Source organism: Micromys minutus (genome assembly GCF_963924665.1).
Source record: "Micromys minutus genome assembly, chromosome: 18".
Taxonomy (NCBI): Eukaryota; Metazoa; Chordata; class Mammalia; order Rodentia; family Muridae; genus Micromys; species Micromys minutus.
Genome location: NC_137953.1, coordinates 24,594,834 through 24,621,211, shown reverse-complemented (window position 1 = coordinate 24,621,211; position 26,378 = coordinate 24,594,834). Strand labels below are relative to the sequence as shown.

General features: G+C 43.1%; 2 protein-coding genes across 4 annotated transcripts in view; one reads left to right on the top strand and one right to left on the bottom strand.

The window, feature by feature from the left end:
- The window catches only part of FKBP9 (FKBP prolyl isomerase 9), a 41,012-nt gene extending 33,472 nt beyond the window's left edge, over positions 1-7,540 (top strand). Inside the window, exons 8-10 of the mRNA XM_080932091.1 lie at positions 1,351-1,496; positions 3,705-3,868; positions 6,091-7,540. Of these exons, the coding sequence (XP_080788217.1) occupies positions 1,351-1,496; positions 3,705-3,868; positions 6,091-6,267 (487 nt within the window). The 3' untranslated portion in view covers positions 6,268-7,540. The remainder of the gene's footprint in view (positions 1-1,350; positions 1,497-3,704; positions 3,869-6,090) is intronic.
- Positions 7,541-11,744: 4,204 nt separating this feature from the next.
- Positions 11,745-26,378, bottom strand: part of NT5C3A (5'-nucleotidase, cytosolic IIIA) — a 40,365-nt gene continuing 25,731 nt past the window's right edge. For all 3 annotated transcript variants that reach the window (XM_080931909.1, XM_080931911.1, XM_080931910.1), the window contains 8 exons: positions 23,117-23,215; positions 21,899-21,968; positions 19,969-20,015; positions 18,799-18,884; positions 17,269-17,358; positions 14,202-14,364; positions 12,963-13,163; positions 11,745-12,362 (listed from right to left, as the gene is read on the bottom strand). In XM_080931909.1, the coding sequence (XP_080788035.1) occupies positions 12,261-12,362; positions 12,963-13,163; positions 14,202-14,364; positions 17,269-17,358; positions 18,799-18,884; positions 19,969-20,015; positions 21,899-21,968; positions 23,117-23,215 (858 nt within the window). In that variant the 3' untranslated portion in view covers positions 11,745-12,260. The remainder of the gene's footprint in view (positions 12,363-12,962; positions 13,164-14,201; positions 14,365-17,268; positions 17,359-18,798; positions 18,885-19,968; positions 20,016-21,898; positions 21,969-23,116; positions 23,216-26,378) is intronic.

Below are 26,378 nucleotides of genomic sequence, written 5' to 3'. Positions count from 1 at the left end.
TGGTATTTGAAAAAAATCTCACAAAATAAGTAGACAAAAATACCCCCCCCCCCAGAGAAAAGTAGCAGTGGGGTTGTTTGCTTAAAGGATTTTATTAATGTCTGTGTATTTCAACTGAGTGTTTGTTATGGCACAGGCAGAGACCTGAACTACTTCAGCTGGGCGGGGCCTGGAGAGGCAGTGTGGAGGCTCATGGTTGTTGAGAGGCTTGACAGCCAGTAGATCAGAGGTGGCTCCTCCACAGGCCTCTCCCGAGGACATCCTGTGCTGGTGTTGTCTCTGTGTCACCTTGGGCTTGCTGAGTCTTGAACATCAGAGGGTGTTGGGAAGGAGGGAGGGAAGTGGAGTTCCTGGCCTACGGAGGCTGGGAGGTCCCTGGGGACTGTAACCCTAAGGAGACATCTGCTTCTTGTTAACACCCGTGATGGGCACCAGGGATGGCAGGATCTTTCTTCTTTGGGAGTGAAGAACACAATAGCTGTCATTTTGCCATTTTGGGAAGTGGTAGATTTTTAGTCATGACTGAGGCTACGGGGCCACCTTCTTTCCCTCTGTCTCCTTGAACTTTGTGCTTAATGAAATTCTCAGCAGGATCAGCACCTCCCACTCTTTCTTTGCTTTCCTGTGTGTCAAACATACTTATCATTGGCTATTATTATCTCTGCATTCTAGACAATGAAACCAAGGTTACGTTTCCCAGGTCAAATGAAGCAGCAGAACCAGGATGCTTTAAGTGCCCTTCGTGGCTGGGCCACCTCTCTTTTTCCAGAACCAGGACTCGAACTCAGGCCTTTAATCTAAACTCCTGAGCCTGGTGCTTGCCCGTTGTCTTAGCACTTTGGAGTCTGAGGGTGGAGGATCAGGAGTATGAGGTCATCCTGGACTATAAAGTTATTTCAAGACCATCCTGGGCTACATAGTGTTTCAAAATAAATCAGTAATATCTAAAATAAAATTCAGGCTCCTAACTACATTATATATACTATACCCTCATAAAATACCTGTCTATATAGAAAGAATTTACTCCTTGGAGACACGGTAGAGTCAGTTGTCACCAGGAATATGTCCATGTAGCTCAGTGTTAACACTTTATATTTTCCAGAACTTCCATAGGATTCCTTATGGCAGTAGGGCCCACACCAGCATGCTCCTGTATTGTGGAATGATTCTTTTGTCTTCTTCTTCTTCTTCTTTTTTTTTTGTCTTTGCCAGTTTTGAAGCAGGCAGGCTGGTTGTTTTGCAGAGTCTATCCTGCCGTGTGTGTGTCTGTCAGCCATTTCTTCAGAGCTGTGCATCTTTCATAGAACACCCTCTGCCTCTACTGATAGTTACTCATTTCCTCTTTTCCAGGTGGGCGTTAGGCAAAACTTATAACATTGTGTTGGGATCTGGACAAGTCGTGCTGGGGATGGACATGGGCCTCAGAGAGATGTGCGTGGGAGAGAAGAGGACAGTGATCATCCCGCCCCACCTGGGCTACGGAGAAGCTGGTGTGGGTGAGCGATGGGGGTCGGGAGTGCTGGGAAATCCACCCTCTGAAGGCAAGGGTCAGAAGTAGAGCCTGGTATGCCTGTGGAACAGAAGGGTTTGTGGGCTCTGCTTTTGTTGTTGTTGTTTTCACTTGAGCCCTTTTTAGTTGAAGACATGTAAATTTTGTTCAAATACCCATTACACTGTCCCTGACTTCTTGAGTAAGAGCTAGCTCCAAGAAAACACACCGCTGGTCTGCAGCTTTGTCTGGCCAGGCCCCAGGGGAGGGTTTTGGGTGGTTCGGGGTTCGACTGCCTGCTTCTTTAGAACTGTTTCCTGGGCCAGGTAGGGCGCTGCTCTGGAGCCTGTAAGTCAGCCAAGAAGATGCTGTAAGGCAGAGGGTGCTTTTGAGTACTGGGGAAGTCAGCCTCTGTACCACTGCAGTGGTGACATTTTACTTTAATGTGTCGTGATTCCAGAATATTCCTTCGTGGTGTTTTCACACTGCTCAGAGCTGGCCGTAGGGCACCAGTTTGTAACAGTGATTGGCATATTAGGGTGATTTCATTTTTTTTTTTTAAGGAAAAACTTTAAAAAATATATCACTTACTGTCTCTCCTCTCATTTATCCCAGAAAAAAATGTCTCAAACAATATGTATGTATTCCTTAAGACTTTTCTTAGGGCATATAATTAAATCATATAATACATATAAAATACAATTTATTGGAAAAGCATGTGCTTGGCATGTTTGAGGCCCTGGGTTAATCTCTAACACTAAAAAATAAAAAAATAAATTTCAAAATATAATTTATAATTAACAACACATAATGTATATATTCGTATACTTATACTGCTTCTTTTGAGTCATTGCATATGACCTTGAATTGGAGATAATTTCCAGGCATCGATTATTCTCGTTAAAGTTCTGCCATTAAATTTACCCTAAAGTTTTATAATTGGGGCTGAGCAACATCTCAGTGATAGGGTGCTTGCTGAACATGTGTGAGGCCCTGGCTTGATCCCCCACACCTCAAAAATGGTTCTACAACTATTGTCTCTACCGGTGGCTTTTGAATGTTTTATTCTTTTACCAAAACAAAACCCAGTAAAGAATACCTTTTTCCTGTTCTTGTTACTTTTGTTTTTCTGGAGCAACATTTTACTATGTAGCCTAGGCTAGCCTCAAACTTTCAATCTTCTTGCCTCAACCTTCCAAGTTCCAGGATTATAGGCATGGGCCAACATTCGGGGGCCTAGCAATTGCATTTTGTCTTTCCTTTTGAATTCCACATAAACGTAGACCTGATTCATTTATGTATGTGTGCATGCTTGTGTGGGCCATGTGTATTTGTGAGTGCAAATCTGGGCATTTTTCCAGGGCAGAGGCACTTCTGAGTGTCTTTCCTTAGGAGACACCCACCTTACTGTTTGAAGCAGGGCCTCATGTTGGCTTACTCAAGCTAGACCGGCTGGTTAGCCCCACCCAGGGATCTGCCTGTCTCTGCCTCTTTTCCAATGCTGGGATTAGGAGGGCATACTACAATGCCTGGCTTACATGTATTATTTAACTTGCATTTATTTGTTCGCTTATGTGTGTGTGTGTATGTGTGTGTGTGTGTGTGTGTGTGTGTGTATGTGTGTGTGTGTGTGTGTGTGTGTGGGGACTGTGTGCACATGCTACATGCTGTGGTGTATGTATGCAAGTCAGAGGCCACATTTTGGATTAAGTTTTCTTCTACCACGTGGGTCCTCCTGGAGATCTTCCTCAGTCCCTCAAGTTTAGTGGGAAAGACCTTTTGTGGTCAAGCCATTTTGCCTGCCCATGCCTGGCACGGGCAATGGGAGGTAAACTCAGGTCCTCTCCGCAGCCTCTACATCTAAGGTACATGTAAATCAAGACCCAGGTTTCATGAAACAACATTCATCCTTGCGGATGAGTGGAATATTGAGGGATCTAGTTTATTTTTTCCATTAAAAGGAGAAAAACGTATTTATTCCCTTTTAAGGAGCAGAGACATGAAAACGCTGGAAAGACATATCAATAATTTGAACTAATTATATACTAATATATAATAATTCTTCATGACTTCACCCGGGCATTAGTACTACTCCAGCTGGGAACTTGTAGCTTCCTTGGGTATGGCGGCTGAAGGCTGGGGAGGACAGTGCCAGTGGACAGTCCCAACCCCCGGCCTGCGATTAACACTGTGTTCCTTCTTCCCTGTCCCATAGATGGAGAGGTCCCTGGCAGTGCCGTCCTAGTGTTTGACATTGAACTGCTGGAGCTTGTGTCTGGCCTTCCGGAGGGGTACATGTTCATATGGAATGGTGAAGTGTCTCCCAACCTCTTTGAAGAAATTGACAAGGACGGCAATGGGGAAGTCCTCCTGGCGGAGGTAAATGGCCTTTGTAGGAGGGTCCTTTCATTGCCCAGGGGCCTTCTGGGGGCAGGGGTCCATTCACTGTGCCAAGGACAAGGCTGGCCATGCAGATCTCTTGTAATGGTGGTAACTAGCACATGTGTTTTACACATACCCCGTGAAAATAACAGAGCTCCTGAGAGGTGTAGGGGGTATCTGGAATACACAGATCTGGGTGAAAATAACAGAGCTCCCGAGAGGTGTAGGGGGAATCTGGAATACACAGATCTGGACTCAGTTTCCAGGCACTGGGTGCTTGCTGCTTTTCCAAGTTTTCCAGCTCCACCTTCACAACAGCCGTGTGAACAGCACTGGTAGTTTGTAGAGGAACCTGCAGAGAGTAATTACCCAAGGCCCCAGCTTCCCAGTGTTTGAGCAGGGGCCACAGCTAGCTGAGCAGTAGCTGCCTTTTGTGCTGTCACCGTGTGTGGTCTTAGAGCTCAGAGTCACTCCCTTCTGCTTACTCAAGCATGTCTCCAGTCTCACCCCTGTCTTCCCATACCATCAGCTTTCCCTAGACCTGGAACATTCCTTTGAGTATCACACATGGTTTTGGTTTGTTTTTCTCTATTCCCCCTTGGTGTTTGAGACCTAGTCCAGTGTGTTGACAAGGCTGCCCTTGAACTTGTGATCCTCTTGTTTCAGCCCCACATCCCCCACATGTTCGGTGATAGGAACACATCATGATGCCCAGGACAACGATTTCATGTCATCTTAATATGTGTTTCCATTTCTATGCTCCTTTTTTAGCAAAACCTCAGGAGACTTGTCCTACTTAACTCTTCTGCTCCTGATGTTGTGTGTTTTTAAAATGCATTCTTGTTTTTATTTGTTCTTTTGTTTTGAGATGAGGTTTTGCTCTGTAGCCGAGTCTGGTCTTGAACTCATGGTCTTCTTGCCTCAGCCTCCCTGCTGGAAATACAGGTAGGCACCATTGTGCTTGACTATACTTTGCTTTTGTGAGATAGGTTCTTCTTCTCTGGCCCAGGCTAGCCCTGAATATTTGAGTTGAAACGATCTTCCTTCTAAGTAGCTGTGACTCCAGCTTTCCAGTGTGACCAGCTCTCTCTCCGTTCTCATGTGCATGGATGCTTTGCTTGCATACACACCTGCACCAGGCTTCCCACACCTTGTGTTCTAATCACCTGCTTTATTTCTCTTCATCGATTGAACCTCGATCCCTGTCCTAGCCCCACCCAAAGGCCGTCCCACCCTGGGCGTCTCCATGAGCCAGTCATAGCTCCTTGCTTCTCACAACCTGCAGAGGCCATCTCCAGAGCCTCCTGTGGCTGTCAGGGCTCTCTCCACGTGCCTGGTGCCACCTCCTCACCAGCTCCTCTCTGCCTGTGCTGTCTGCTCTGAGAACCCACGAGGCAGCTTCCACCCTCCGAACCAACTGTTTCTTAGTTCTCTGATCCATCCCCCGACTTCCTTCAAGTCTTTGCACAAAGTCACCCTGATCTCAGAGGCTCTACTCTGACCACCACATTTATTGTTTCGACTCCCCTCCCTAGTTAACTTTAATTTGTTTTTTCTCCCCTCCTTGTCTCTTGGTGGAACATTCTATTGTATAAAGTTTAATTATATTCACGTAGAATGTCAATATCACAAGAGCAGTTTTGTTTATGCTGTATCCCATGACTTTAGAATGCAGCTTGGCACATGGTGGATGCTGTTAGGCTGTGATTGTGAGTGAATCAATGAATCACTATTTTTGGAAGGGTTAGCCTCAGGTGGAAGCTAAAGCTGTTCTGGTGGCTGAAGCATCTTAGATACCTCAATCTCAAGGACTCTTGAAGTCCTCAGGTCAAGGGATTTAAAAAAACATTTAAATCACATCTTAGTTTTAAAAGTATGCGTATATGTGTGGGAGTCCATGCATGCACATGACGGGTACCCGAGGAATCCAGAGGAGAGCATCGGATCCCCTTGGCTGGGGGCACACGTGGTTATGAAGAACCCAACATGAGTCCTGGGAACTAAGTGCTCTTAGCTGGTAATCCATCCCTCCAGTCTGTAGTCTGAGAAATTTTCATCTGCATCTCAGGAACCCGGGTGATGGTGTTCTCAAGAAGAACTTGGTTTGAGAGTGCGGACTCTTCCTTCTCAGTCCTCTCACTTTTCATGCTGTGGTATTTCAGGCTTGGTTCTGCACGCTCAGCGCCTCTGTTCTCACGTTTGTCCCGTCCCCTCTCCAGTTCTCAGAGTACATTCATGCCCAAGTGGCGACGGGCAAAGGGAAGCTGGCTCCCGGTTTCAATGCTGAAATGATCGTGAAGAATATGTTCACCAACCAGGACCGGAACGGAGATGGGAAGGTCACGGCTGAGGAATTCAAACTCAAGGATCAGGAAGCCAAACACGACGAACTGTAAGCCTGACACGGACCAGTTTGTGCCAAGGAGTTCATGACACCGAGTGACCTGTCATGGCAGAGCATGCTGTCAAGGTGTGAGGATTTCTAGGAAGGTTTGATTGAGAGTAGCCAGTAGTAAGTGGGCCATGTAGTACCTGGTGCATACAGTGGGGTAGGCTGATGTCCACGGTGGGAATTTGGGTGGATTTCCAGTGACAGTAAAGAGAATCTGTACAGAGCACATTGGCATAGGAAAGCCTGCAGCACCAATTGTATTTGTGAGTCTTGTGGGAGGTTGTGTTCCTAAAGGAAAATTATTTCATAGAAGATGAAGCTGTCATGGAAGGAACAGAAGTACCCAGGTGTCTACCTAAAGAAACCATTTGTTTTTAAATCTTGCTGGTGTCTTAAAAAAACCGTTCACTATGGGCAGAAAGATAAAGGGCACACAAGTTCCAGCAAGATTCCTTGACAGCATCTCCATTGTTCTTCTCAGTGTTCTGTGCAAGCTCTGGTGATACCAGGCCCTGTGCCACCCTGTCACCTTCCCTATAGATCTCCATTTCATGCTTTCCTGTTCACACAGGCAGCCCTCCAATTGGTAGTGTATGTCACTTAAAGGTTAACAGGAGTCTCTTGGATAGGACTGGACAGGAAAAACACAGACCAAAAGGAAACTGTCTTAGCCCAGGAGTAGAGGATTTGACCTGCATTTGCTATGTAGAATTATCTGTTTGGTTCTTCTTTATCTTCGGTACACTATCCTGTAGGGCTCCTCTCTCTCTGTTTTTTTTCTCTCTCTCTGTTTCTCTCTATGTCTCTGTCTCTGTCTCTGTCTCTGTCTCTGTCTCTCTCTCTCTCCCTCTCCCTCTCCCCCTGTCTTCCTTTGGGTAGATACATGTAGGGCTGGGTCTCAGTGGTCAGCCAACAGAAAATTTTACTTTGAGTAAAGTCGATGTGTTATCCCAACAAATGAAGGTGACATTTTTTCCTACCCATTTGTGTCTTGGAGGGCAGTTTGGGGTCTCCCGCTGTAGAAAAGCAATACTGTTATTCAGGCTAGCCCATTCCTACACCATGTGGTAGCCATATTTCTGCCTTATGTCCTCTGTTCCCAATGGTGTTGGCACTCACCCTGAAGTAATCAGGTGTCCTTTTGAAATGGCATTTTTACAAATTTAAACTGTTTTGTACTGATGTTGCCCTGAGATAGTTCATGCAAATGCTGTGCACTCGTTCAGTGGAATTACTGCTGGAAAACTGACTTTTTTTTTTCTGATATAAAATGTTGAATCACATCATCTGGCTTTACGGTGTTTTATTAGAAGGTCCAGAGGATCTTATGAGAATGTACTGTGCTGTTGAAGTCCCCTTGTCAGGACAGCATTGCAATTATTGCAGAGCATTGTTCGAGGCTTGGCATCTGGGTGGGGTGGGGGAGGGGTGAGATACTGGCAGGAAACTTACTAGATAAGCTCATTGAAAGGGCTATTTGCAGGCGTGGGCAGGGCTGGGGAGCAGAACATGCCGAGATACTGTGAAGATAGGGTTGCTTAGTAATAGCTGGAAGGTGTTTGCCACTCCTGGGTCTGGGGTTTAAGGTGAGTCAGCTGGAGCAGAGGTGCCCGAATGTGTGTGCTGAGGTGACTAGCTACACACAGCATGGCTGGCACTTGAGCCTAGTGAAGAAAAAGCGATAACATTTCTTTCCACCCTCCTGTGCATGACAACCGGGGTTTGATTCCCAGAACCCACATAAAACAGTTGGATGTGCTGCTGAGCGCTCATAATCCTGGCGCTGAGGAGGTAAAGCAGAACTCTCTGGAGTTTGAAGCCACCCTGGGTCACAGAGTGGGTAGTACCAGGCCAATGAGGTCACATAGCAGGACCCCCTCTAACCTGGAGAGAGGTGGGGAGGGAAGGAGAAGGGGAGGAGGGGAAGGGGAGAGATGGGGAGGGTGGGGAAGATGAGTCCATTAGTTGGCCTGTCTGCAGGACTATAACCCTAAGCACTCACTGGCTTTTGTACCATCTACTACTTACAATGTTAGATTTTCAGGACCAGCCATTTATTTTAAAGTCCTCTCCCCTTGGCTTCCCTGAGGAACGGGAGTCTTTTTATTTAATAAAGAGAGTGCTGGCTTAGGTCCAATCGCCAATGACACTTTTATCTTTTATGAAAATTAGCATTTAATACCATGTGGGTGCTACATCCTTAAACGAGTATTTTAATTAGCCACAGAATCATTCTCAGCTTACATTGTTTATATTTAAAATGCTGATAAAGTTTGGAGTTCTTTTTTCTTTTCTTTTCTTTTTTTTTTCTTTTTTTGAGACTGGAGTCTTATGTCTCTAGTTTATTATCAAACTCTTGGACTCAGGTGATCCTCCTCCTCCTCCAGCTTCCAGAAAAGTCTGACAGTAGCAGTGTCACACTCAGATTAGCTTTTTTTTTTTTTTTTTTTTAAATAAAGTCAGTCTTTACCTTAGGCTGGACTTCAACGTCTCATGTAGCTGAGGGCGGAATTACAGGTATAATTCCATGTGTCATGAACTTTATGCAGTGCTGTGTATTGAATGAGTCTCACCAACTCCCCAAGCACCACCACAGCTGATTTAGTGGGAAGCCTGTAGGCCCTTGGGAGCTTGCCTTTCAAGGAGACTAGAATGGTGGTGTGCCCTGCTTTGACTTCCTGGCCACAATTTTGCTGTCATGAATTCCTGTCTCTGTGGCCTACCTTTGCAAGGCTCAAAAGTGTCATGTATTCCTGCCACTCTGTGGCCTACCCTTTCAAGACCAAAAATGTGAGCCACCCAGTTTTTCTATTATTACTACTACTACTATTAATATTATTGATGGAAGAGCTGTGAAAGCAACAGTATAGGCAACAGCTAACTTTATAGTGTCTCCTGGAAAAGCTCCTTTGAGCTGGCCTAGTTGGTATTTTACAGAACTCAGAGACACTGTATGGAAAGTTTCAGGCACATGTCCATTTTCAAATGCTTCTGTGACTCTATTCCACTCCCAGTGGCTTTTCTGCCCATTTGTGGATGTCAGGGTTCTTTATTCTTTCATCCAGAAAATTTCTTCAGCAATGTGAACTTTATGTCATATGACTGACTTCCTGTTTCATTTATCTGCCTTCGAGCTGCTAACCATTCTTTTGAACTGTCTGGGAGTTCCAGGTGATTTTCATTAGGGGTCATTATTATAGGACTTGCATTTTTGCAGATAATGTGAAGTGTCTGTGTGTAATTTTTCATTGAGATTTGTGTCTCTGAAGTGTTGAGGAGGGCTGGTGGTTGGGACTGTGATTTCCTGATTGGTATTTAGTGCTACAGTCTCTATTCCTGGCCCCAGGTCTTCTGCTGGTCAGTGCGTCTGGCGTCTGCGGTGGCTAGGCCAAGAAGGATGAAACAAGTTCTCCCTGGTAGTGTGGACTGGTCATGTGTCACAAGCCTGAACAGGACAACTGGAGGGTTATAGTCAGGCAGCAAGCAGGGCTCTGATGAATCTAAAAGGGAGGGAAGAGACTGGGCCTCAAGACCACAGTCAGTGGCTGAGAAATTGCTGGTGGAGAGCGGGCTAGGATGTGGTTCAGTCCCTAAGGGAGTGGGAGAGAGGCTGGGAAGGCAAAAGGTCCCTGACTGCTGAGGGCTTAGGAAGCCTAAGAAGAGTGCAGAAGGGCTGTCCAAGTCGTCTGCTTTGGTCTGAGGCCAGCTTAGAAGAGCTGGTTCATCCAGCACACTTCATTACTGTGGACAAGTCACAACCCTATCTCCATGGCCCTCACTGTACCCAGCAGGTTTTCTTGGGTTAATATGCACCTAGCAATCTACTTTCCATGTGACAGCATTGTGACTGGAGCTCTTGAAGTTCATTTTCTCTTCCATCCCTCCCTTTTCCTCTCCTTCTTCTTAACTTTTTATAATTGATTCTTTGTGAGTTTCAGATCATGCACCCCAACCCCACTGTCCCTTCATACTGGCCCTCTGCCCTTGCAACCTCCCCTCCCCCAAAAGAAACAAACCAAAAACAAAGTATAGAGAACATCTCGTCATGGAAACTACAGTGTGTCACACAGTATCTCTCTGTCCACACATCTTTACTTGCAAATGTTCATTTCAATGAGTCACTGGTCTGGTACAAGGTCTCTGGGTTCTGTGACAGCGTCAAAACTGCATCCTCACCGGGACTCCTCTTGGATATCCTGTTGTTGTCCTGTGTCATGAAGATCCTGCAGCTTTGGATCTGCAGGACTTGTTTTCTGAGACAGGGTCTTGCTGTGTAATTGTCTGGCTCCGAACTCATGATTCTGCTGCTTTGTCCTGAGTACTGGGGTTATAGGAATGTACCTCTGGACCCAGCCCCAACTTCTGGTTTATAAAGCCCCATGGTTCCACCTGTACTGATGCTCTTCTTTCCTTTGAACCTAATGCTATTGTGTGTTCTCAGTCACTTGATCCTGAACTTCACGTTAATTACTTTTGCTCATTCATATGTTATTTATTAAAAATACCCATGGAGAGTAAAGATAAGAAATTTTGTGTCATTTAACCTTGCCTTTCTGCCCCTTCTGGTTGGACTGGAGACTGCCCTTCACAGTGAATGGTCAGACCAGTAAGATCTGACGTGGTGTCGGTAAGTCTGTAAGGCAAACCACTTATTTGCCTGGAGGATCTGAAGTTTATGTTACAGTAAGGATCAAATGTATCACAGCAGAAACTAAAGCCACAAAAGCCAGGCAGCAAAGAGATCTGGAATGGGACCTGGGGGAAGGTCCCTAACTTTGCATTACTTAGTCACCAAGGGACTCAGAGTGACTGGTCTGAATGAGATGTCTCCATTGTCTTGGCCATCTGAATACTTGGTCCCCAGCTGTTGCTGTTGTGCTGGGAGGCATTAGTGGAAACAGCACTCGGGGTAGGTTTGGAGCAGAGCATTTAAAAACTCCTACCATTGCTAGATTGTTCTCTCTGCTCCGAGCTTGCATTTCTTCCTGCTCCTGCAACCTCTGCTTCACCATCATGAACCCTAACTTCCTGGAGCAGTAAAAGCCCAAATGCACGCTCTTCCAAAACTGGACTCGGCCATTGTGTTTAATCACAGCAGCAGAAAAGTTACTCATACATGCAGCTAGACTTTGTGCCTGAGACTTTTTACAAGCAACTATTTTCTTGTGTTCAATTTAAAAAAAAATATTTCTCATAGTCCTTAGTATTCTTAAAGGACAAATTAAATTTTTCCTGCAACATCTTTTTATGCTTGGACCTGTATTTTGATGGTATTTTAATATAAACATATGCACTGTAAGGTTTTTGCTTTTGCTCCTTGGTCCCATGTAGCCCAGGCTGGTCTGACTTGAGGCTGACCTTAAATTCTTGACTCTCCTACATTTCCCTCTCATGTGTTAGGATGACAGACTTTCGCCACCAGGACAGGCTGAATATGCTCCCGACAACAGAATGTAAAACGCCTTTCCGTTTGCTGTTTATTCTCAGTGCTTCACACGGAGGATCTGTAACGCCGGTGGTGTGGACACCAACAATTTTTCAGATAGAACTTCCTGGCAAATATTTTTTCCAGACAAAATAACCAAATAAAACAACAATTTCAGTTGATGATATCATCATGCTCCACCCCAATTACAAATCAAGCAGTGGTTAAAGTCAGGAACACTATCCACCTAGAGGGCGCCCACCCTCTGCGCCTCCACACTCACCTGGGAGAAAGCCCCAGAAACTGCAGAACACCAAACTACAAAATTCACTTTGGAAAACGGGAGCCATTTTTCTAATGTTGGCCTTATGATAGTTTTTATTACTTAAAAAGTCTGGTGAGTATAGTGACGGGGGAGGAGCTGTGGTTCACAGGTTCCACATGTCTCAAGATCCTGCGCTGGGGAAGGGGAGGGGCAGGAGCAAGACTGTTTTATAAATAAGAGTCTTTCCTCAAGATGGACAGTGCCTGATGCAGGTGCACCCGAGAGAAGTCTTCTCACAGTGGCTGGTTTATAATGTCTTCTGTAAGATAGAGTTGACAACCTCCAATGATTCTTCTTTTACTAAAACAATATCGTAAGAGTCCATGTATTTTTCTAAAAGCTCATCTACCTAATAAACAGAAAAACAAAAATAAAATTAACATACAGAGGACACATAATTTCAATATTAACTTCATGATGTTAGATTTGTAGAATATAAATCTAGTTTGAAATAGAAACATACTCTCCGATTATTTTATTGTTTTTAAAGAGTTATTTTGTTTCGGGTTTAAGATTTTTTTTTTTTTTTTTGAGACAGGGTCTTATTGTATGACCTTAGCCTTCAGCTCTGAGGCCAGCCTCCTGCCCTCAGTCTCCTGATCAGGGTGACAGACACTGATCATCGTGTCTAGCTTACTCTCAGACTTACCATGGACAGGAGCTTTTCCACATGGAGATTTTCTCACTAAATGGTTTCTTTCCAGCCCCGTGCTTCTGACTTTGGGCAACTTTGCACAGGGAGCACTTGGCCAAGCAGAGAGATACTTTGACACTCCTAATTAGGGAGCACTGCCTACTTTGAGAATGTGACCTCCACATACCACACAGGGCTCTGCTTCCTCCCCCCCAATCAATACTGAAGTAGGAGGCTAAGATACTGTTACCCACAGCTAGTTACAGTGGTTCACCCTAACTTTTAAGAAAGAAAACTAAACTACAGCACACTCACTCTGTCATTCAGATAACCAATTTTCAGGATGTGTTCGACATTGGCGACACCATCCGCCATCCTTAAGTCTCCTTGGGAGTCCCCAAGCAGAATGATGTTGCTGTTGTCTTTCAGTTGGCTGAAGTAGTCTGTATTCTTCAGGGCACCATCATGCTTGTTGAACACGTGAATCAGCTCTCCTTTGAATCCCTTCAGCACACCCTGTTAAAGTATTTTAAATAATAGCTTAAGAAAAGCCTTACTCTATTTATTTATGTTATGTATATGTATGTATGTATAATGTATGTAACTGTGGTAGGGAATACTTGGAGGGTAAGACCACTTGCAGGAGCTGGCCCTCTCCTTCCACCAAGAGGAATGAGGATTAAAATCAAACTGTCAGGCTTGGTGGGATGTACCTGTAAGTAATGAGCCATCTCTCTGGCTCGAAATAATACGTTTTTGTAAATTCTACTTGTTAGGTTTTTTTACATTTTATGATTCTAAATAGATGTTGCTATTTATCATGTCTTTGACTTGATTTCAAAATACAGAAGTCTGTCACACACATGAAAGGGAGGATGGACCCCAAAATGACATATGCCCCGCCCACCACATCAAAAGGCAAATGCAGCTAGTCAAGAATCCAGCCTCACTTTTTTTTTGTCCATAGCCAAAGGATTCCATAGCCAATTGATGTCTTTACTGTTCTGGGTTCTTATTTTATTTTGTTTGAGACTATATAGCCAGAGTTCATAATTCTATCCTCAGCTGAACGCTGGGCTTATATGTGTTCTCTATCATGCCCAGAAAAATCTAAAATACACTTGTTCAAAAAAAGCCAGTATTATTCCCTTCTTCCCCCATTTATGATGTACTCTTCAGAGCTGTGCCGTTAAATTATTTTCACATAGGTTTTTTTCTTTTATTCCTTTGTTTTTTGAGATAAGGTTTCTCTGTGGCAAACTCTTGCCTGCCTCTCCTTCTCGATTGCTGAGATTAAATGTGTGTCATCTCCATCTGTTTTATGAGTTCTAATATTAAGTTATTACCTTTCTGGTGAATTTTAATATTAACTCGCTTGTTAATAAAACTTTAAAGGCATAAAATACAAATATAATACGGAGAAATATAACACATGAGTTCCATTAATAGCCTATCACCAGCATATACTTGTTATTAATAAAGAACATGTGCATTTATACGATTAGAATATTCCAGATTGGATAGTAGTTCTGAGGAATGATTTTACACTCTTACATTTTCATCAAAGTCCATGAAGTTAGATACTACTTTGACGTTTGGGTGATAAACTCCAGCCTGCCGGATAACTTCTTCAAGTACGTCACCAATACCAGCGGAGAAGATGAACACTGGGACCCCGTACTGCTGAAGCTTACCGAAGAAGCTCTCATATCCTTCTCTGCAATTGGAGGCACAGTGTGTTTGAGACAGATTTCCGTCTTTTTCACTGAGAAGGTATTAAAGCAAAGCATCTCCACCCGTTTCTACAAATCATAGTCTCATTCCAAAACAATGACCAAGCCAACAGTTTACCTTGCTGTTAACTGTAGCAGTACAAGCTGGGTGTTTTTAGACTTACAATGAGCATGGATAAAAGCCTACAGTTCACACCACTTAAAAGCAAGGGTCAAACCATACGGTGAAGAGCCACTAGGGTGATCTGATCGTCCACCATACACCACTGTCCACTCATCCCCGCTATCCTTTCTTCTCTGGATTGCCCCAGATCCCTCACCAAACATCCGCCTTCATGCAACACACGTACAGTCAGATTTAGATCAACAGAAGTCTGTAGTGTTTATCCTCAGCCCCTTCCCATCTCCTGCTCCTTTCCTTCCTCCCCTCTGCTGTGTTTCTATGTCTTCTTCCCTGTGCCTCTGTTCTTATCCAATGTAAGCTTATCTATAAGTACATGTACACTTCAGGCTACATATCCTGTATATGACAGAAAATGTCTGATTCTTATCTAACTCTGGCTTGCTTATTTTTCTTAACATAATTATCTTTAAACCCACCCATTTTCCTAAAAAATGACATAACCTCATTCTTGTTCATAAAACCTTAAATTCTACTGTCCTTTCTTTTTGACAACTGAATCTTCTTTAATCATAATCATTTTATCATCCCAGGGAATGTGGGATTATGTGGCTGTGGGTAGTTCTGTGGCAGAGTGATTGCCCAACATGGGGGAGGCCCCAGGCTCAATCCCCAGTAGAGAGGGAAGGAAAAGCATTTGCCAAGCAATGTGGGAAAAAAAGTATTGAAAGTAAGCTTAACTTCCGCACAATTATAATCCATATGGTAAATCTATTCATATTCTCTCTGTGTTGTGTAGTACTTGCTATGTAGACTTAGTTGGCCTTCAACTGGCTGTGTTTTCCCCACCTCTGAATTTGTAATCATAGGTTTTTGACACTATGCCAAATCCTTGCAACTACTTTACCTGTATATTAAAATATGTTCCTGTAAAGTCTCAAAGCATGAGAATTTCAAAACTAGATTCACTTAAATCTAGAAACAATTCCTAGTTAAAACCTTTATTTTATTTTATTTTATTTTTATTTATTTATTTATTTCGGATACATTTTTTAAGGTTGTAATTAAGTATTTGTGGGTATATATACATACACATATGTATATATGTAACAATAATATAGGAAAAGAGGCTATTAATTTGAGGGGATAGGAGACTAGGAAGGGCTGTAGGGAGAAAAGGGAGATGTGATACAGTTTTATTTTAATTAAAATATATTCTTTTTTTTGTTGAGCTTCACACAGTCTGTGAGTTGTTTCTGGGGTGTTCAGAGCTTTCTGGGGTTAATATCCCATTATCAGTGACTGCATATTATGTCTGTTCTTTTGTGACTGGGTTATCTCACTCAGGATAATTGATATTCTCTAGATGCATCCATTTTCTTAAGAATTTTATTAAGTCATTGTTTCTGATGGCTGAGTAGTACTCCATTGTGTAAATGTACCACAATTTTTGTATTCATTCATCTACTGAAAGACATCTGGGTTCTTTCCAGCTTCTGGTTATTATAAATAGAGCTGCTATGAACATTGTGGTGCATGTCTTTGTGTGTTGGAGCGTCTCTGGGGTAAATGCCCAGAAGTGGAATAACTGGATCTTCAGGTAGTACTATGTCCATTTTTCTGAGGAACCGAGAGACTGATTTCCAGAGTGGTTGTATCAGTTTACAACCCCATCAACAGTGGAGAAGTATTCCTCTTTCTCCACATCCTCGCCAGCATCTGCTGTCATCTGAGTTTTGGATCTTGGCCAATTTGACTGGTGTGAGGTAGAATCTCAGGGTTGTTTTGATTTGCATTTCCCTGATGGCTAAGGATGTTGAGCACTTCCTTAGATGTTTCTCAGCCATTCAATATTCTTCAATTGAGAATGTTTTGTTTAGCTCTGTACCCCATTTTTTAATAGGGTTGTTTAATTCTCTGGTGTCTAGCTGTTAAAACCTTTATAGCTTATAAAATTTCCTTTAAATTTCAGATCTTTCAAAAATGGTTGTCCTAAGGAATTTGAAAACCATATTGGTTATATAAGTGTGTATGTTAGTCTTAAAACTTTTAAAAAATGAAGAAAAGAAATACAAATCACTTTAACCTTCCAATGCACGTGCTAGCCATAGCAAATCTAACTGTAAAAAGCCCTTTTTGGATAGGGTTTCATGTACCTCAAGCTGGCCTCAGACATCTATTTCACTCAGGATCCTCCTGACTCCACTATCACATGCTGGGATTTTAGGCAGGCGCCACCATGCCCAAGTTTTTAAAAACATGTTTTTAAATTTTATTTTACGTGTATGTGTATTTCATTTTGCCTGCATGTATCTCGGTGTACTATATGCATTCCTGGTGTTTACAGAGGCCAGAAAAGTCTTGGGTCCCTGGAACCGGAGCTACAGATTGCAGTGAGCTGACATGTAAATGCTGGGAATCACACCCTGGTCCTCTTCCTGAGCGGCAAGAGCTCTATTTGCTGAGCCACCTCTCCAGCCCCCTTCAATGCCACTTTTATTTAGTGTTCAGATCAAGCAAAGAGCTGCGGGCATTGCTAGCCAAGCACTGTGCTAACCAAGCCACACCCCCAGCCACAACACACCTCCAGTCACAACAGCTCTAACCTCAGATGTCTTTCTTATCATGGCACTGTCCATTTGTGCCGCTGATATCTTATTTTAAGGAATAATGAGACAGCTTATTTTTAATTAAAGCACACAATTGCATATATACAACAGCAGTTAATTCTGTAGACAACAGAAACAACAAAACACAGGAGACTTACTTGAGCATGACATCAGAGTCGGCCACAATCTCTTTAAGTTTGGCTTTTGGTATTCCTTGTTCAACAAGCAAACCATGGGATTTGGTATACCTGGAGTTTACAATCAAGGGGGTTAGGGGATGGAAAGATATGCCAGTTAAAAATCTGAAGCTACTATCTTCAAATCATTCCTCAGGGAGTGCTGATCCTCACCATGTGGACTTAACTCTGAGACTGAGGAGCTTAAAATGTGTGATGTCTCCCCAGTGTCCCAGATCTCACACTCAAGTGTAGCATGAACACGGTGAGGCAGCGTGTGCACAGCTGTAAGCCTCTTTCCTCTGTCTACAGGTAGGATTCGGTCTAACCTGGGCTGCCAGGCTTCTCCCTCCTTTCAGAAACAAGCTAAGTAATTCTAGCAGCTTAAACTTTCAAGTAATGGAATGCTGCCTAGTGTAAAAGGAAATTCTTGGCAGGAAAGTGTTACGTATTGCCTGGCCTGCTTTACTGCTATGCAATAACCGCTATGCAGCACAGGGTAACTGGCCTTTAGAACCTAATTCTTTACGGCTATGAAAGCTCCCTTCACCCAGGAGAAACCAGAACCTTTCCCTAATAACTGAATATCCCCATAGGATTTGAAGTGATACTCCTTCCTTTTCGTCAGTTTCCCCCTCTCCTTTTTTCTGCTGCAACAGCTTAATATTAGGAAGCCCTATCTGGCCTACTTACTATGCAAGCTAGGGTAGCCTCAAACCAGAAACAATCCCTCTGCCTCAGCTTTCCAACTTCTAGGATTTACAGGCATGCAAAACAGAGTCTCTGTGACCAGAGCTTATTCCATTCACAGATAAAAGTAACTGCAAACTGTCCTTTCTCCGTATAGCAATCAATCTTTTTAAGTGTTCCAAAGCTAGCTCCAGTTCTGATTCTACACGTGGGCAGAGAAGAATCTCTTTTCAGCATTTAATACACACAGGTGAACCATCCATGCCCCCTGACAGCTACAGGGGAACATGCTTGGCCTCTTAAAATTCTAAAGCAGATGTTGCTGCTCAAATCAAAGCACTTTCCACCTCTTGGAATAATTCTCAGAGGATGTGGCTCTGGTTTCTGTATCCTCCTGGTGGACCCCTCTGCACGTCTAGGTTTGTCAAGGCCTGTCTTGTCCTGGAGTCCCCCACAAACCTCTGACTGTGGTGGAAGAGAACGCTGCAGTGTGATGAATACAGCCAGCACCCTGCCCTCTACATAAGGACAGGTGCAGCACGGGTCCTAGTTTTCTCCTCTGCACTTACATCATGCCTGTCAGCTTTAAAATGAAGATGTAGCTTTTAAGACCTGTGTGCCAGACTTTTTATTTACTCTTGCTGCATGTCATCTTAAGGCACACTGCAGACTGTTCATTCAGTGCCACCGGTGACTAAGTTTTTCTGGATTCACGACCCGTGTGTCTATCTGTGTACAGTAAAGGAGGGAACAAGACACCAGTTTTAACTGGGCCACCGTCTCATTAGCACCTGAGTGCTCCCACTGCTCAGACAGACTCACCACTCCACCATGTACGGGAACTTCTCTTCCACAGTGAGAACAGGATCTACTTCAATAGCATAGTACTGCTCCTTTAACTGCAGTAACTGGAAAGAAACGAGTGACTTAGTTATGAGGATATTCAGTTTTTGTCATCTACCTGGCTATTACAGAAAACAGTGCAAACAAGAAAAGACAACAGCCTGTATGCCACTTTTCAGTAAAATTTAAAATTGGAGACGGTATGATCTTTATTTACGTATGGTTAGATTAACCTGCAGAAGCCACCTTACTTCCCCAAGGCAGCAATTCGACAAGACCAAGTACTCCTTATGGGACGTCATTAGAAAAAGTGTGGGGTTATTTTCAGGCTCCGTTCTGCTGTGCTGTGGTACTGGGGACTGAATGGGAGGCACTCCACACCTTAGGCAGCTGAGCTCAAGGACCAGTCTTTGCTCTCCTGCCCGGCCCAGTTTTACTTTCTATTCTGGGCCAGGTTCTTTGCTATGGTACCCAGGTGGCCTTGAGCATTCAGATCCTTCTGCCTCAGCCTGAGTAGTAGAATTACAGGCCGGAACCACCAGACCTGACAGGTTTAGTCCTGGAATCAAGTAATTAACTTTGATGGGCACCATGAGTTGTCCTGTGAAGACAGAGGCAGGCACCCCAGGAACACCCTGGTCAGTTTAAGAGGGCAAATCATCATGAGGCCTTTGCCTTCCCAGTTAATGTAAGGATCCAGAGTGTTCTAAGAACAACTTCTAAAGCTGGTTGTGCTGGTAATGGGTTGCACAGCCTGTAATCCTAGCCCCTGGGTGTTACTCAGCTAGCCAATGAGTTCAAAGCCAGTCTGGGCTAAATGAAACCCCCATCTTGAGGGGAAAATAAGCGAAGATAGAATTCATACAATAAACCTGATGCTTATTGGATGCTTATTATGTGCATTCATTTCACTGCTTCTGAGCTGGGGGTGGGGTAAGTGGAGGACTACGTAGCTGATGCTGACCCTAAATTTGAAACTGTCTCCCCTCAGTGCTTTAGAATGGGCTTAGCTTATATGTGTATGCCATCATGCCTAGCTTCTGACACTCATTCCTGTCTGAGGAAAAAAAAAAAAACCAAAAACAAACAACTAAATCAGTTGAGGCAATGAAAGACTTGACTATACATCTGTAATGATCTGATAGTTACCTTTTTTCGACATTCATCTGTAACAAGCTTACAGTTGTCAATGATATCTAGAGAGAGAGAAAGAGAGTACAATACAGGCATTAACAAAACCATTCTGGTTGATGCTGCCACTAATAAGGATAACTTGCTTCTTTTGTCTTTAAGAGCCACATCAATTACTTGGTTATTGCAACTTTTGTCCTCAAGGCTCATCTAATGGCATTGCTCCAGGAGGTAAGGGTTCAGAATCTGAAACTTAGCAATTCTTCGCATATGCCACCTAGCTATAGTTCAGAATCCCCAATCAACTGTGTACTATTTCCATTTTCATCTTCCTTTTTAGTAAACAGAAGCAACAAATACATCTCCAAGCTTATAATCTTCTTTTTCTTCCTATTTTGAGACAGGCGTGTCGGGTGCTTTACATTAATGTAACAGAAAGTACCGTCACCTGGGAACAGAGATCCTCAACTGAGGAGCTGCAGACAACAGATTGGCCTATGGCCACATCTGTACGGCATTTTGTTTGATTAACAGTTGATGTGAGAAGGCCCAGCCCACTGAGTCTACCCGAGAATATGGTCCTGGGTAGCATAAGAAAGCAAGGTGAGCAAGCCAGCAAGCCTTCATGGTCTCTGCTTCAGTCCCTGCCTTGGCTTCCCTACATGATGGGCTGTAACAGGAAAGACAAGTAAACCTGTTCTTTACCCAAGTTGGTTTTGATCTCTGTTTTTGAAAGAACAGACACCAAACTTAGACATAAAGTCTCATGTAACCCAGGCTGATTTTAGATTTAGGATCCTTCTGCCTCCACTGTCCCACCAGAGGGTTATAGGCACCAGCCAACTGTACCCAGTTGATGCCATCTTAGAGACTGAACCCAGGGCTTCATGCATGCAAGGTCACCTGAACCAACTGAACTGCATGTACCCCAGCCATGAAAGATAACACTTTCTTAAGAATGGTACTTCATGTGAAAATATGGAAAAGTTATAACTACTAGTATTTTAGTATATTTCTCAAAGTCTTACTTATTATTAACGAACTAGGTAAAATGAGCTCAAGTCAAATCTAGTTCTTTTCCTGTTTTCCTTCGTATTTTTTATATAATTAAAACTCCATAAATACCATTCACAATGGTTGTACGGTTTCTGGTATGTGGATGCAACAGAATTTTAGTTGCCTTCTAAGCTGCTGTCATTATAAATATACCGAGCTTCACCCATAACCTGGAGTGTGTCAGCTAGGTTGATAGGTTTTCTACCAACTCCAACATAAGTTAGGGTCAACTGGGCGAAGGAACCACAGTTGAGAAAATGCCTCCATCAGACTGGACTGTGGGCTAGTCTGTAGGCCCTTTCTTGCCTGATGACTGATATGGAAGGGACTGGCACACTGTGGGGGCTTCCACCCTAGGCTGTGTTCAGGAAGCAGGTTGAGCAGGTCTTAGAGGAGCAAGCTAGAACGCAGCATTCCTCCATGGTCTCTGCATGAGTTCCTGCTTGACCTCTTGTCTTTCCTCTATGATGGACAACAACTGCAAGCAAAATAAGCCCTTTTCTCCCCAGGCTGCTTCTGGTCACAGTGTTTACAACAGCAATAGAAACCTAACTAATGAACAACGTTTGGTAAGTGTTTGTTTGTTTTTTTGAGGGGGTAGGATGTTATCGCCAAATTAAAAACCTTGCAAGCATTTCTTGGGTAATAAATAGACTATAAAAAGTGAGAGATATTTAGAAGTCTTCATCCATTCTCGTTTCTTCCAAAACCATATATAAAAATAACCATTCATATAGGATGAGGAAAAAACATTCCTCAAAACATAACAGGAAGAAGCAAGTTTCTTCACTTTCAACATCAGAAAGAGAAAAGTACACCAAACCCCTCGGTCACTTCATTGATAAATATTAATGATGACACTCATTTACTTGTGTAGTATTTTCACACTTACTATGACACGTTGGGCATCTTTTCCCATTGTAGGAAAACCTACTTAGAGTCATATCAAAGTCTGTTATTATCTGTAAGAAAAAGGAGAAGGCAAAATTGTAAACAAGTCCACCACAATCAGCAGCTCACCATGCTAAGCAAATACTGATCCTGCAGCCTTTCAACGGAGGAGCACTCCCTTTAATTGCAGCACTAGGGAGGCAGAGGCAAGCGGCTCTCTGTAAGTTCGAGGACTGCTTGGTCCACAAAGTGAGTTCCAGGACAGCCAGAGCTGTTATACAGAGACACCCTATTTCAAAAACAACAAAAACAGGGTAACACAAAAGATATGTGTGTGTCAGTGTGACCACTCCATGCTGTTATGTGTGGCAGGGTCTCGCTTGTTTCTGCTACTCTGCTCTGGATATGATTGGAGTAGATAATGAATTAGCTTCGGGGCAGTTCAAATAGCAATGGAGTTCGAAAAGTGAAGTTGGAATAAACAACATCTTCAATTAATCCCATCTAATGTCTGTAACTCTACTTACAAAAAAATAGCCTGAACCTAGGATGATGCTGCCCGTGACCACAACACTTGCAAGTTGGAAGCAAACCATAAAAACCCCTGACCAGTGGTGAGAGACATGGAAACTCCACACTCTCCCTCATGGAGTTATTTTCATCTGACAACAACTCTTTTAACTATGACCCCTGAAATGGTTTAACATTTATAGTATTAGTTACCTTAGAACTTAATACAAACAAACAGACCCCTCCATTACTAAGATTTTATCAAAATAGACCAATGAATGGGCTTTCCCTGCAGTTGCCACGTGCTGGACCCACCGCTTCAGTTACCCTGCCGCGCCCTATCAGTAACCCCAGACAGACGCGTCTACCTCAACTTTTCTTTTCAATTGGCTTCCTTTTTTTTTTTTTTTTTTTTTTTAAAAACACAATATCTTTTGGTCATAATCATCCCCTTCCTCAGCTCTCCCTAATGCTCCCCACCTCCATGCATTCGCTCTTTCTCTCCATACAAACAAAGCAAAGAAACAAAAAAGATAACAAAACAAAACAACCCAAACCATGGAGTTGTCTCGTGTTGCCAAAACTGAGTAGGGGGATTGCCCTGGGGTGTGTCTGACAGACCCAGCACCCCTCCACTGGTGAGCACTGGCTGTCTCCCAGCAGCCATCATGCCAGATCAGCTTCAATGTTTAAAAAAGCTTAAGGTCACCTGAAGTTTGGCAGCGCCTCCTTTAATGAGACCACAGATAATTTCTTCTACTCTTGTTGGGTTCTTGATACGAACTGAGCTTTTCTGAAATTCTGGCATCTAAAAAGGTGAATAGGAAATGAATTAGTTTTACATATTTTCCCTAATTCCTTTGACACCAAGAAGTTTGTATTAGAAAGCATAAAAATGCTGAGGTATTATTCTAAAAACACAAATCACCATATCAGCCTACCATTTTTTATATATGCAAACCTTTAAAAGACATAACTGGTTTCAAATAGAAAATAAACATAAAAGTACATAGTATGGCAGCACACGTCTGTAATGCACCCTGAATGCTGAGGCAGGAGGATCTTGAGTTTAAGAATACTTCAGAGTACACAGCAAGAGGGCTTCTTACACAACACATACCTAACAAAAGAAAAACCCCACATTTATGGCGCAGTCACTTTACTAGAAAGTATAATTTTTTAATATAAATATATAGATAAGGTGCTTCCCCAAGTCTATAGAACATAAAAAACTGTTTATCACTAATCAAAACTCAAAATACTTGAATTTAATGACAGTTATTTCCTCTAAGGCACCTTTTGCTCACGATTTAATTTATCTGTGGTGGTGCTTGCCTTTAACCCCATGGCTTGGGAGGCGGGAGCAGGCAGATCTCGGAATTTAAGGCCGGTGTGGTCTACATAGCAGTTTCAGGGCAGACTTAGCTGGAAAACAAAATGAAAAGGTCACACCTACCTACTTTAGTAGGTGGAGGCAGGAGGACCACTTGACCACAGATGTTTGAAGCCAGCCTTGACAACAGAGATTGGTCTCAGTTCTAAACATTAATTAGGACTTAAAAATAAAGTGTGTACAAATGCAAACAGGTTACATGCAAATAGCATGCCATACTATGTGAGATAAACATTATTTTGGATAGTTTTATGCCCTCCTCACAAGCTAAAGTCACCCGAGAGGATAGAACCTCACTGAAGAAAATGACTCCATAAGGTTGAGCTGTAGAAAAGACTGTAGGGCATTTTCTTAATTAGTAGTTGATGTGGGAGGGCCCAGCCCATTGTGAGTGGAGCCATCCCTGGGCTGGTGGTCCTGGCTTCTATAAAAATGGAGGCTGAGCAAGTCAGAAGGAGTAATCCAATAAGCATCACCCCTACAGGACTTCTGCATCAGCTCCTGCCCAAGCTCCTGCCCTGTGTGAGTTCCGCCCTCACTGCTTTTGATGAACTGGTTGGTATATGAACCTGTGGGCCAAAGAAACCCGTTCTTGGTCAAGGTGTTTCATCACAGCAATAGTAACCCCAGCTAAAACAAGGATTGAGGATTACAACAAAGATTTCCTCTGTATTCATATTTACGTTTTAAAATATTTCTAGGCAGAAAAATACTACATAACTATTCCTTATAAGACTTTATACAGATAACTGAAATATCTCTAAAATTTGAAAAGTTACTTTAAGATAATCGATTCTTCTCATCCCGAATAATTTACTTATTGTTCTTAGGCTAAGAACAGATTTTTTTTTTAAAGGCAATATAAACAGTAGAAAGTATCTAGTGTTTACAGAAATTTTAGGGTTTGCTCAACAGTTTTATACTAGGTGCCATTTTTTGTTTGAACCTTATCACAAGTTGAAGGAAGGAAACTGACAGAGGAAGACATGGTGCTTGCACAGGAATGTCTTGGACAAGTGGTCCAGGGGATCGTGGTCATTTCGAACTATGATATACAGCAATAGCAGAGGTCCTTAGAAAGACGTGTTCTACCAAAACGGTCAGTATTCTCTGGGATTCTGTTCCGATCAACAGCAAGCAAGCAGTATGTTTGTTATGATTCTACACAGTGTGTGGTGGAGGCCCAGCCTTCCCTACAGTGTGGTCACAGTGTGTGTGTAGTGGAGGCCCAGCCTTCCCTACAGTGTGGTCACAGTGTGTGTGTAGTGGAGGCCCAGCCTTCCCTACAGTGTGGTCACAGTGTGTGTGTAGTGGAGGCCCAGCCTTCCCTACAGTGTGGTCACCAATACTGACTTAGCCCATGAAGCAACACACTCAGGTTTTTATTTTAAGAGCAACAATTAGGTCCCATGTTATTCCTACATATATGCTAGAGTTAAAAAGGCAACACAAAGCCCCAAAACCAAATGTCCAGAACATTTCCCAAAGACTGGAAGATAATAGAGGAATATAGGATAGGGTAAAACATTCAAACACTGCTCACGAAATACTTCATTTATTTGTTTTCTCTTTTTTTGGGGGGGGAATGATGCTGGGAATCAAGTCCCAAATACACGAGTTCTATTATCTCCAGCCTTTATACACTTAATTTTAAGAGCCATATCTTAAAATTAGAAAAAGATTTCCTGCAATGTATTAAATCTTGTCACTGTGATTCTTTTAACTTAACCAGACTTTAAGATCTCCCAAAACTCCCAGGGACTAAACCACCAACCAAAGAGTGCATATGGGGGGAGGTGCGTGTGGCTCCAGCTGGATATGTAGCAGAGGACTGTCTTATTGGGCATCACTGGGAGGGGAGCCCCTTGGTCTTCTGGAGGCTTGATGACCCAGGGTATGGGAATGCTAGAACGCTGAGGGTGAGCACCCTCATAGAGGCAGGGGGGAGGGGAGGAGATAGGGGGTTGTGGAGGGAAATAACATTTAAAATGTCAATAAATAAAATAAACAATTAAAAAAAAGGAAAAAAGAAAGTCTCAAGAAGGGGAGGAGGAGATGGCTCAGTCCATAAAGTACTTGTACTTTATGAGTTGAGATCACTGGGTTTGCTCATTAGTAAACCTAGCAGAATCAGTAAATTTTGGATTCAGAGAGACCCTAGATCAAAAAGCTAAGTGGGGAGCAAAAGAAGATGATACCTAATGTTGACCTTTGGCCTCCACATTCGTGCACATACAATGGATTAAGAATTGCATAATGGATTTAAAGGTTTCTGAAATATTTAACAATATTTTTCGGTATATAAGACAAGAATTAACTGGCACATTTCGTTTTCTTCATTCACCCTTACATTTACATAGTAAGTCCTGTGTGTCTACTTTGCAGTACACACTCCTGCTAGAGACTAGATATGATGTGGACCAATACTTCTGCGCTGACATTAAGGATCACCGCTGCTCTGGAGGACCCCTTCCATAGCCTCCTTACAAAAGGTTTATCTGGGAAGACACAGACTTGATTCACTAACTAAACCCATTGGAGTTGGTGAAATGGCTCACTGGTTAAGAATGCTTGCTGC